The 12788-nt window shown below is 42.4% G+C and overlaps 1 protein-coding gene across 5 annotated transcripts in view; it reads right to left on the bottom strand.

Moving 5' to 3' along the window:
• Nucleotides 1–12788, bottom strand: part of chd7 (chromodomain helicase DNA binding protein 7) — a 41347-nt gene that overhangs the window by 16417 nt on the left and 12142 nt on the right. For all 5 annotated transcript variants that reach the window (XM_088397352.1, XM_088397355.1, XM_088397356.1 and 2 more), the window contains 15 exons: nucleotides 9363–9817; nucleotides 5659–5803; nucleotides 5256–5381; nucleotides 5040–5105; nucleotides 4097–4152; nucleotides 3767–3881; nucleotides 3158–3241; nucleotides 2930–3067; nucleotides 1894–2015; nucleotides 1376–1619; nucleotides 1093–1269; nucleotides 851–994; nucleotides 657–755; nucleotides 338–533; nucleotides 41–254 (listed from right to left, as the gene is read on the bottom strand). In XM_088397352.1, the coding sequence (XP_088253478.1) occupies nucleotides 41–254; nucleotides 338–533; nucleotides 657–755; nucleotides 851–994; nucleotides 1093–1269; nucleotides 1376–1619; nucleotides 1894–2015; nucleotides 2930–3067; nucleotides 3158–3241; nucleotides 3767–3881; nucleotides 4097–4152; nucleotides 5040–5105; nucleotides 5256–5381; nucleotides 5659–5803; nucleotides 9363–9817 (2381 nt within the window). The remainder of the gene's footprint in view (nucleotides 1–40; nucleotides 255–337; nucleotides 534–656; nucleotides 756–850; nucleotides 995–1092; nucleotides 1270–1375; nucleotides 1620–1893; nucleotides 2016–2929; nucleotides 3068–3157; nucleotides 3242–3766; nucleotides 3882–4096; nucleotides 4153–5039; nucleotides 5106–5255; nucleotides 5382–5658; nucleotides 5804–9362; nucleotides 9818–12788) is intronic.

Here is a 12788-nt window from a genome sequence, read left to right as displayed (position 1 = left end):
GTGACAAATGACAAACAATAACGACGACAACCCATCTCACCGTTTTTGGATGAGATAATCTTCCAAAATGTCCAGGCAGCGAACCATCTGACTGAAAACCAGGACTCTGTGACCACCGGCTTTCAGTTTGGGCAATAGTTTGTCAATGAGCACCAGTTTGCCAGCAGCATGGACCATCGCTTGGAGGGGCATATCTGGCATGTCCATTCCACTGTGGGAGTCCCTAAACTCCTCAATGATCTTCTCTTCTGCTCCTGCATTAGATAAAAAGTAAAAAATGATCAACCGGAACAGCTGCTTTGCTGTGTAATATTTATCTCGGACTTTGAATGCATACCATTAATGAGATAAGGATGGTTACAACATTTCCTCAGCTCCATCATGGTGTTGAGGAGATTAGGGACACCACCACCTCCTCCTCCGCTACCACTGCCACCACCACCTCCTCCTCCCGCACCTCCTTTGGACAAGAACGAGAAGTTCTTCTCTAGAATGGCTCGATAGTATTTCTTCTGGATGTTGGTGAGTTCCACCTACCGGAAAGAGATGAACATTTTCACTTCTCCAGAAGATGATTCAAACAACAATGCGTTTATATTATTATTACATTTCAAAAGCATAAACCAAGCAAACAGATTCAAATGATGAAGCCTTACCTCAATGATAGTCTCCTCCTTAGGTGCCAGATTCTTTTCGACATCCTCCTTTAGTCTTCTCAACATCATGGGCTTGAGAATTCCTTGTAGATTCTGAACCTTTGGTACAGACGGTGTTAAAGTGTTTATTGTAATCCCGAACTCAAAATTAGGATTTTTAAGAAAAGCATATAAATGACAAATCACATTCTTACCTGTTCTTCAGTCTTAAGGTCTCCAAATTCAGTCATGAATGTCAGTTCAGATGGGAAACGTTCTGGCTCCAGAAAGTTAAGCAAGCTAAAGAGCTCCTCCACTGTGTTTTGAAGCGGAGTCCCTGTCAACAGAACTTTGTGTTCCTGGATGAGAAGGTAGCAAGTAACAAGAAAGTCAGTGAAAGGGGGGAAAAAAAATTAAAAATCAAATTCCATAAAACATCAGCAACGCTCATGCTCACCATGTCCATCAACTTGAGTCCTTCAAGTAGTTTGCAGTTTCGGTTTTTCAGCCGATGGGCTTCATCTATGACCACACAGCGCCACGGGATGCCGCGAAGCTCTGGACAGTCGGCCAGAATCATCTCAAAGGTGGTTATAACGGCGTCAAACCGATACGCTCCCTTTATTATTTTACCCTGGAAAGTATGGAGAATAGGCAAAAGCGATAGATTAACACATCAATGCATATGAATTGGAAGGAAAAACAAACTTTACAGAAACTTTTCAACAAATTTTAGTTACCTGTGTATCTCTGTAGTACATCTCATAGGCCTGGATAGTTCTTCGGCTAGCCTGGCTGCCATGGTAGACCACAGCATTAAGCTCAGTCCAAGTCCTGAACTCTCTCTCCCAGTTAGGAATTGTGGAGAGTGGGGCAATAACCAGGAATGGCCCCTGAATGCCCTTCAGGTAAATTTCGTAGAGGAATGTAATGGACTGGATAGTTTTTCCGAGACCCATCTCATCAGCCAGTATACAGTTACGTCTGTGAAGGACAGGAGCGGAGGAACTTGGTTAAAGTGCGCTTATGATCTGAAGGGACTTTGCCATCCACATTTATTAATGCAGCTTTCCCCAGGAGGCTAAATACGGCTGGCAACTAACTATTTAATAATACTAGAAAGCAACAGAGAGATGATCAAATGTATTTTTTGCAATATGGCTGGACATTAGAGACGATTCAAATTTAGGAAATTGTAGCACACCATGAAATTCTGCTAACAATCGAAAAGAAAAAAACAACATATGGTTTTACTCACGAGTTGTACCAGTTGAAGGTAAGCCAGTTGAGACCTTCTAGTTGGTATTCCCTGAGTGCGTTGCCGTTCCTGTAATCTCTTGACCCTTCTAATTTTTTCCATTCAGCCGCCAAAGGCCGATCCTAAAAAACAGGACATGAATAATAATATAAATATATTTGATTTATGACGCATTTTAGATCAAACAAATGATCTCAATTTTCTACAACGTGACTAGGATGACCCCTGACCTATCCCCAAGTTCTACATTCTATCCTGCAAAACCACACATGTACATTTTTGGGCCATTTTCAGATGAATATTTTTGGTTGTCGAATTTTTTTGTGCATCTCTGGATAGTGTTTTGCAATTTCATTGAGGAACATTGCGACAAGAGTGCTTCAGAAGATGCAGTAGGCAGTAATTATTCCTCAACTTATGTCCAGCCCCTATAAGTGATAAAAAAAAAGGCCACAACTAGACAGCTGCTTCTGTTCAGCATTAAACACACTGTTAGTGGTTTGGCCAGGCCACAAGAGCGGGGCGTGTATGTGTGCGCGCGCACGGGCGACCGCAAGAACGCTGCCCCGTGGAGAGCAGTTAAGGGGGCTGTAAATCTGTAGCAAGGAAGGCGCAGGCGGCAGGCGGCAGGCCAACCCACACACAAACACTGGCATCATCTTAGGAGAAGCTTTGGTGACTCGAGCGTTGTGGGTTCAACCTGCGGCAGACTTCACGTTTTCACTTCAAGTCAATGTGTGTGAAGACGCTAGTATTTGATTGTTCTTGCTAAAATGCTGTGTCAATATCTATCCATGATGGTCACACTCCATTGTCATTTCCAAGTAAATATCGAATTGAATAATTAGATCCCAGTGATAAAAAGAAAAACTACTAAAAAGCAACTCTGCAGTATCATGTATGGAAACAGCCTAAAGTTTCAGACTGTCATGTTACTAAAACATATTGAAGGCTTTAAAAAAAAAAGATTAAAGATGTAAAAAGTCAAAACCAGTGTAATTTAATTTACTTAAGCAATATAATGGGAGATACTTACCACTTTGTTAGTGTTGGGTGTGCGTGCAGCAATACGTTCGTATTCTTCTATCTTGGATTGGTCGATATCCGCCTTGAGTTCCCAGGTGGAGTCCTCGTAGGGTAGACTGCACCATTTCACCAAATATAAGGTCACCCGCTGATTCATATGCACACAATGAGAGAGATGCATGTGCTTGGTGAAGAGAGCTTCAAACTGATATAAAATATCAAGCTGAGATCAAAGTACCTCTCCGTTTTCATCTGTGCTCTCTGAAATGTCCAGGACGCGATCTACCTCCACGTAGTCGGGGTTGAAAGGCTCGTCATCCATCTGGACGGAAACCAAAGAATGAGTTTACCGTTGCAAGTTATGTTGCACTTGATTGGGAAGGGGACATATTTCAATTAGACAAACTTTTATAACATATGGTAATTGTGGCTGTCAGTAAATTACATTACAGTACTTGAAAGCGGCTGGATGTACACTGCATGGTTCAAGTGACAATATAGATGGACGCCATGGAGGCAACCTAAAAATAAAAGCACCACATGGAATCTGATAACTTCTGTCAAATGTGAACAAACCTGATTTGTATCGGAAATCTGCCAACGCAACCATATGCAAGGTTTCAATAATTGCCATTTATGATTGCATTCATGTTATTGCTGCCCACTGTTTTGTGTAATCACTTGAGTGCTGTTTGTATTGTTCCATGTGTTCCATAGAAGATACGTGGAAACGGTACGATATCGGTATTCAATTGAAATGGGTCACTTAGAACTGCAATGTAAAGCCAGCCGGCGAGCAGCGGAATGTTAGTGAAGGGCTGATTGTCGGATAGGATTCAAGTCTGACCTCGGTGATAAAGGTGTTAAGTAATTGCTTGGCCTTGAACCTTTTGACCTTCTGCTGTATTCTCTTGTCTTTCTCTAGTTCTTCTAACTCTGCCCAACGGCAATGGAGGTAAGAACTGGGAAAAAAGAAAAAGAGAGAGAAATAACATTGTTAAAATTCATTTTATTCTAAACGCGAGTGTCTTTATTTTAATAGCATTCTTAATTATAAGGTGACTTGGGATAAGCATGAAACAAAATACATATGGAACAACTGAGACGGACGGAATGAGAGAATGTGGAAAAGTAGGTCTCGACACGGTCGAGGAAAAATGCTAAGTGTGTCACTCACAAGCCCTTGAACTTGACATAGAACTCCTCCACTTCCACTTCTTCCCGTGACTCCAGCTAAAAGGCAAATGAGGAAAAAAAAAAAAAGAGAATCAGTCAAGCATATTACTAGAGAATCTGGACATGCGGAGAGAATTTTAGAAAACTGTAAAATTGACAAAAAGAAGAAAACGTAATCACAGACTGCCTTAAATTTCACCCTTCATTTGCTTGTCCCTTCCTATGAAATTAATTTGAACTGGCACAAGTTCAGACAACTCTGATTTCATAAATGCATAAAAGTAATAACAGAGAGGTGGTTTAAATAGAGTTAAAATACATTTCACATTCACTGCGATCGAAAGGAGATATAAATCACTGGACGAAACAGCTCTTCCATTATCCATAACTTATTCAACACAAACAAGTCCACAAATACGCACGCACTCCACCATGCATGCTGCTGCTGCACCGCTACTACTGTAACGCCATGAATCATCAATCACACTCACACATGCAGCCTGAGGAAACGCTAGCTTGGTGTCTGGCGTTGCTCGTGTTGTGGTTTTGGCTGTGCGCCAAGCCTGGGGTCAAAACTGAATGGAGTTGTGCACGCTTGTGTGTGCGTGCGCGAGAGAGGGAGGCAATTGGCAAGACAGCCGGCAAAAGCAAAGTTGGCTGCTTACGACTGTTTTAGCGTCGTACATGTGTTCGCCAAGTGACAGGCTTTCTTTAGAACAAGCCGCGTCGAATAATGCCTGGGCTTAACTTAGAAGTTTAATCAATCAAAAATTAGTTTAAAAAAAATGTTTTGTTTAATCTATAGTTGGAAGCTCACCTTAGCTAATATGCACTTCCCCTAATAATTGCATATTGAGTAACTTCTGGAGTGACTTTTAAGCAAAGACTTTGGACGGGGTTAAGCTTGGTGGCCACAAGTTATGGGATGTCTGCATGGAGCTCACCTGTTTCTTGGTGGTACGCACACCCATGATCTTCTCCACAACTGGTCCATCAGCATCAGCTACATCCTGGAACCCCAAAATAATTGCATCCTTTTAAAGCCTTGTACATGTTGAGTTATGATCAACACTGGTGTCGAGTGTGGAGATACTTGAATATCACATTACTGTAGTTGCACAAAAACTTGTAAGCGAGACCGAGCTCCCCTCAGACTATACCTGCAGCTGTGTCGATGGGGACTTTGGTGCTGGTGAATCATCTCCAGTGTCATCGTCATCAGAGATTCGGAACTCCAAGTCCTCTGTATACCGCTTCCTCTTCACTTGTCGGCTGGAGCGCCGCTTCTGGAGGTCAGAGATGTGTGAAGTGTTTCTTAAGCACCATAGCACTTCAAGCTTTTATGAGTTTGAGTCAACTGTTGTGATGGGAATATCATGTCTTAGATCAGAAATAATATTTGCAAGGCCGTTCCTACTGTATCCCATAAAACTGAATATATTTGATAAGGGATAAAATGGAGGAACATGTGAATTTCAACCTAAGGGTTCTCCACAATATTTGTACGTTTGATTGGTGCAGCATGAACGCTACTCCAAAGAATGCTTTCAAGGCGTTCTGTACCTGAATACCATCCTCATCCTCCTCTTCTGTGGGCGAGGGAGGCGGAGACTTCACCTCCACATCTTCACTGATTGATGACTGTCGCTTCCTCTTGGAATCCTTCTTGGCAGCAATGGCGCCATCTTCGGACTCTGCCTTCTTACTGCTATTGGGGGGAGGGGTGACAGTGGGGGGGTCGAAGAGGAAAAAAATATGACTATCTCTTGGAAAAAATGATAAACACAAGACAACGTTGCTCTTTTGTCATGGTCCTAAACTAACAAGGCACGTATGTGTGTCAATGTGTGTGTGTATGTGTGCATATTCCTGTCCCAGGGCAGTCGCCATGTTTGATTTACCCATTTAGAAATCATTAGTGTGCCTCAGGCTCCGGAACACAGGGGGTTAATATGATGAAAGACTGCAAGGGGGTGGAGGGGGGGTAAGATGGAGAGATGTAAGCAGAGAGGAAGCACACGAGGGCCTAGAGAGAGAGCAAAAGGGAGGGGTGAGGTTGAGAGGCTCCCATGCTTCCTCTAATCTCTGGCATGGAAAGAAAGACGAGCTTGCGTGTGTGCGTGCGCGCGTGTGTGTGTGTGTGTGTGGACGCACTAAACAGGAAGTCCAGAGGACACCCATGTACCATGCACTTCAACATTCAAAATCAGTCGTAGCAGAAGAGGGATAGTTCTTGACAAAACAATACAAACGGCAAAAGCTAATTGGCTTAGGTGCACATTTGAACTTTTCCTCAACATGATTTATAACTGCAACGCAAACTTACATTTCCGCCGACGAGCAAATTACTACTGTTTTCACAATTTTTCAAAACCCAAAGTTCATCTTTTGTAGGTGTCATAATTCAACTAAATAGTGCTGCAAAAATAAGTTCGGCGACGTAATCACGACAATGTTTCCTCCTGATTTTCCTTCGGTTTTTTAAATGATCTTGAATGACATGGAGTCTCTGGAAAAAAAAACTAAGTAATCGTGTAATTTTTGCGAAGACCTAAAGTACACGGACAAAGACTCAAAATGAAAAAGTGGACGCCGAGGGAACCGTATGCACTGAGCTTCATCGTTTGAGACCCAATTCAAATGACATACAGGATCTCCAAGCCTGCCCTTCTGCATCACAGCATGGATGTGCATCTCTCCCTCTCCTGCTCTGTGGCTCTCTGCTAGTCCCTCCTGCTTGCTCACTCCCTTGCTGTCCCTGGGGCCCTTCTCCTTTCATCCTCATGCCAAGAGCAATAACCATCTCCGTGGTAACGGCTGGTCATGTGACCTGCACCTGTTCCTCTGGCTGGTTGCCACACGCTGGAGCCATCTGGCCACACACCACACCCGCACGCACGCTCTTCTCTACTTGGCTGCTTCTCTCCCTCCTTCGTCGTGGTCTTGCTTCCTCAACTTCCTGGGTTATCACCCAATCACACTTCATCTTCTGCTGAAATGTCTTTTGCTCTTGGATTCTCACTTAAAAAGTAAATGCAAGGTTGGAGATCACCACAATGTATCCCACCAGGTATCCTTCAATGTTTTTATGCTATTGTATATGGACCATGAAAGATTGAAGAAAGTGATGACGTGATGACCATTTTGGCCAAGGATGCGTTCTGCGTTTTTATCCATACTAAGATCCCGACAGAAGTTGTTCACGGCGGCGAGCATGCCATCACCTGCAGAAGTAAACAATGCGTCATTGGCCTACAAGCAATGTTTCTACTGTAACCAATCATGTGCGTCACTTGCCAGATAAAAGATTGCAGGATTATTGCATACAAACTTTTTTTTTTTTTACGTGTGGCCATGTTAGTGCAATTTTGACTCGTTCACCGATGCGTCAAGTAGGAAACATTTACCTCGCAACTCCCCATTTCTACTTCTCATTGGCGAGGTGGTGAACTGGCAAGCAAAGAATTATCGTATTGACTGCTATGAAATATACTGCGATACATTTTTCCGCCATACAGCCCGGCACGGTACTAGAATGTGTGTCTGGGTGTGTGTACTGCAAACAAAATCCCCACAGCGCACACGTGCACACACACATACACACACAGGGAAGGGAGTGGCAGCTAAGAGCTGGGATATTTATAGTTGCACTTCCTGAGACAAGTAGACAGAGAGGCGGTGCGAGCGAACAGGACGGAGAGAGAAGGTCAAAGGAGCGAATTGAGCTGACTTGGCAAAGTAAAACACCTGATTCTTTCCGTTTGCAACAACAGGGCATAGGCCCACCATCATTGAATGACTCAGGATAAGGGTCACGAGATTAGTCATAAAAGTTATTGTGGTTTGCTTATCTATTCGAAAACATCTCTCAACAAACACTATTTGACCAGTGATTCCAAACCAGGTCTCCATGGTAATAAATCTGTGTATCCACCTGTTGCCATTCATAGTGCAGAACAAGTCGTGTTCAATTAGAAAGGCCCACTTTTCACACCGATTAATGAGTAAGGTAAAACGATAATCATACAACCATTATCGGATTTTTATGACATATTTGTTTGGTGGTGTGCCGTCAGATACAGTATTTCTTATGTAAATTGGACGCCATTTTATGCATCATTTTAAAATGCCACAAAAAAAAAACGATATCTCCGGAACCCATCATCTATTTTGCTAAATTCTTGGTGTTTAGTAAATAAAAAAAAAAAAAGGCAGGTGGCAAGATGAGAAGAGTTGGCAATGAAATTGAGTGGTGCAAAAGGCAAATAAAGGGATGATGCTTGGGTGAGGTTGGTCCACCATTTTAGAGTAGCAGTGAGTGGTCGGCAGCTATTATTATGCTAAATTAACCTGGGAGCTGCAGGACGCCACTCAAGATGGAGGGAAGCCAGAAAACAGATAACAGCTAGTTTGTTTACTCACTCACTCACTCACTCACTCACTCACTCACTCACTCACTCACTCACTCACTCACTCACTCACTCACTCACTCACTCACTCACTCACTCACTCACTCACTCACTCACTCACTGATCTGTGGCTGTGGAGTGGTCAGCAGCATGGCCTTCATTATCATTAGACGCCATTTTCTGCCACAAAGAAAAAAAAAATCCCTCCCCCAATCCACATACAAAAATGCCTGCCCCCTCATCGCCTCGCTAACAATTTACCCCACCCCGTCGCCCCCCCCCCCTCCCCCTTTCTTTGCTAGTGGCCGATGGAAGCATGCATACGCATAAGCCCACCTCCCCCAGCGTTGACCCTTGCCTGCAGCTTTGGCCCTCCCTCTTCCTCAGGATAAAAGGGCCAGCAAGAAACCGAGAAAAAGAAGGAGAGGGAATGAGACTGAAGGCCGAGAAAGGAGCGAGAGAAAAATGGGGGCCGTCCTGACACATTCCACTGTCTGATCAAGTTTCCACCTTCACAATGAAACCAACTTTGACTTTATCAGGCAAATAGTCGCATCTCCACTTTTGCCCCGTGTTTTTGGAACAAAAAGTCAGCAACTGAGATACTGGAGACATGATAAGATAAAATGGAGAATGATTTGATTTGGATTAAAAATCTGACATGATGCATTAATGATGCGCCTTATAGTCCGGTGCGCCTTATATAAGGACAAAGTTTTAAAATGGGTCATTCATTGAAGGTGTGCCTTATAGTCCGGAAAATACGGTAATCAGACAATCTTTTGTCATACAGTGGAAATTTTTAGGGACAATAATGTGCAATATTCCTTTTTAAAGCAATTATCATACAATTCCTACCTGGACTTTTTGGAGATCTTGGCCTTGGGTGTGGAGTTCTTAACTTTCTTCTCCTTGGGTTCTTTGGGAGTCTTGGGGGTCTTGGGTGTTTTAGGCATTTTGGGGGTCTTCGGCTCTTTGGCCTCAGTGCCCTCTGCCTTATCCTTTGGTTTCTTTTTCCTCTTTTTCTTCTCAACAGGTTGGGAACCTCCATCTCCAATTTCTGCGCCAGTACCCTGCTCACACCCTATTAAAGGAAACTCTGACTTGATGCCTTCCTTTAATTTTGTCATGGACTTTTTTCCTTCTTCTTCTCCATCATCTACTTTTGTTTTCTTTTTCTTCTTCTTTTTTGGCTTAGTTTCCTGGTCACTGGGCTGCTCTGAGCTGACAGGCTGTCTAGTGTCACCAGTGCTGACAGCCAGTCTATCAGGAACCATTACTGAAGCATCATCAGATGGGTCCAACTGGGAATGCTGAAGGGGCAAGAAGAAAAATGGAAGTTAGTCTCAGGCGATTTCATTCTTTACAACATAACAAAAAGCTTCAAGAGGTGACAAGATTCAATGCATGTGATGTCACGAGACATAGGATCAAAATGCAGAGAAGACAGAGAATACTTTGTCGATTGCTGCATTGATAAAATTACATCTTTTGGTGGGGGCGGAGTGGCAAACTGGAAAAACTAGGCTTGTCATCATTGGACGCAATCTCAATGCAGACAAATATGCAGATGAGATCCTGCAGTCAGTTACAGCCACTACAGTAGAGGATGAACCATGGCGTATTACGGTTATACTATATTATTATATTATATATACTATATAATTACTCCATTTCAATCATGTTGCTCTTATTTATTTATTCATTCATTGCTCTCATGTATTCATTGTATGTGCCTTCTTGTTTTTACTTTTTGTATTGTTTACGTGAATGTTTTGTTTGTCTGTGGACATATACACATATATACATATATATATATATATATATATATATACATATATATATATATACATATATATATATATATATATATATATATATATATATACATATACATATATATACATACATATATACATACATATATACATATATGTGTGTGTGTGTGTGTTTTGTCACCGTGGGAAACGCAATTTCGATCTCTTTGTGTGTCTTCACATGTGAAGAAATTGACAATAAAGCAGACTTTGACTTTATATACAGTTATAAAAATTTGATAGCACATATGTTAATATTACTAAGTGATAATGTTACTTGTAACTGCAGGGGAGTGCCATTCTATTTGTCACGTGAGAGCCCATCATGAGTCCATCGCATTGATTACAAATCTAGTAACGTCCCTTACTAATGTAACATTAGCCCCCATCCAGGTCTCTTAATAATGACTATCATCAAACTTGTAGTTTATGTATTATATTACCAAGATAACAGGTGACGCTTACGCCCCCGACTGTAATTACATCATACTTATGTTTTGGTTTAGGGCCACAGATTTAGCCTGCAAAAAAAAATCCTCAAAATTTGCTGTCAAAATAATTCATTGAATAGCAAAATATCTTCTCACAGAAAGAAAAAGTCATTTCAAGCCTTGCTATCCAGGCACACATGGACTGCTACTTACTCCTGTGTGCTATACTGTAATTTCCTCCCCCCTCTTCAGCATCAACATTCTAACCTTAGTAAACAAACTGGCTGACACCTCATTTTTCCTTTTTTGCACTCCTGCAATTTCAATCCTCTTTCCTTCTCTTCCTTATTGCTCCAATATATGCTTTCTGTGAAAGGAAACTGGTTACCAGCTGTTGAGAGCCACTCCAGCTGCCTCTCCCCCCTGCCTCTCTTCCATTGCTCCCTCCTCCTTTCTTTCTTGCTCCAGCTGCTCAGGGTCCCAGTAGCAGATGGGAAATCAGGCATCATGACACGAATAAATTATCTCCATACTTCAAAAAGTCACAGTGTGTGTTTTTTGCGAGTATCCGTGTCATTCGAGCAGAAGAGATATACCTCAGAGTGCTTAAATGTATATGGGGGGGGAAGAAATTTGTGACTATTGGTGTGTCTAAATATGTTCCGAAGTGTGTGTGTGTGTGTGCATCAGTAAATTTAACAAGAAAAACAAACTATAGCCCAGCTTGGATGTGCTTCACGTGGAGATGGGGGGGAGGTGCAATCACTCCCAAGTCCACTTGCATCAGACGAAAGCTAATGCACATGTCACACCCAAGCGCTGCAAGGTCACACATCGCACTAAACACTGCACGCAAACACTTGCTGACACACGGAAATACAGCTAGAAAAAAAATGGGGGCTGAGAGGAAAAACAGAAATAGAGACATTTGGGTTAAACAGCGCTACCATGCTGCGTGTTTAAGAAAAAGACCTCCAAAATAGGTTATGATAATAGCTAGCAAAGCCTAGAAGTGGGGCTTGATGAAGAGTATCTTGCCCAGGCATAATCAGAAGATGTAACTCGGGTTTCCCTTTTCATTGACTCGACCAGATGTGAAGCTGATGTGGATCCACTCCGCCATGGTGACAAACTATCCCGCTATTGCTTTGACCGAGGAGGCTGCCGAGGGGTTGCTAAGCACGCTAAAGTGAAATGAGTTAGAAGCTATAAATAAAAAATACTATAATTGTGTTACAATTAATGTGCATCATCTAAGCAATTTCGCACACCGAAATTTATTTATGTCAACTTTATTGAGGTGTTTAATTCTTCTTTATGCCATTTTATTCGTTTGACACTGATTTGCTCTCCTCCTGCCTGAAAGCGTGAAAACCAAAATGCGCTGGACAGGTGAATTGAAAACAAGATTGTGGCCAAATGCACAAGTGATGCTGCGTCTGTTTGTGATTCTGATTGGGTGACAGAAGCGGAAAAATTATTGAATTATGTCATAGGGCATTTGCTTGACACCACTGATTTATTCATTTACATCCGTTGATTTCGCCCAAATCCATCCCCAATTTTTGCATTTAAACTCACACAAAAAAAATAAGGGCATTAGAGAGCCATTTCCTAGAAGCTGCAGAGATAGGGCGAGTTAGATGGTTTGGCAGCTTGCTGACGGCATTCATAAGCGGGGGAGGGGTGAGATCGGCATGTTATATGTCAACTAGAGTGCTGCACGCAACAGCGCGTGCACGTGCGTGTGATGTAGAATAAAGGTCAAAGAACAGTGCTGTGCCAGAGCTGTGACCTTGAGCAGCTGACGAAAGCCCACGTGCGTGTGTGTGTGTGCATACGTATTTGTAATAACTATGCTTAGCGAACAGATGGAGCTTAGTCGAGGAGACACACCGTAATCACAACTGACTGCCCGGTCTGTGTGTGCAAACATGCTGTAGTGGTTGTGTGTTTTTCCAAACAAGTGCATCACAACAATCATTCATCGGTAAGTTATGTCGAACTATAGTTCAGCAAACATGCAGACGCAGGAA

Source organism: Syngnathus floridae, chromosome 14, assembly GCF_059516105.1.
Source record: "Syngnathus floridae isolate MCC-2025c chromosome 14, RoL_Sflo_1.0, whole genome shotgun sequence".
Taxonomy (NCBI): domain Eukaryota; kingdom Metazoa; phylum Chordata; class Actinopteri; order Syngnathiformes; family Syngnathidae; genus Syngnathus; species Syngnathus floridae.
The sequence above is the reverse complement of the archived record's forward strand: the minus strand, read 5'-3'. Positions and strand labels throughout refer to the sequence as shown.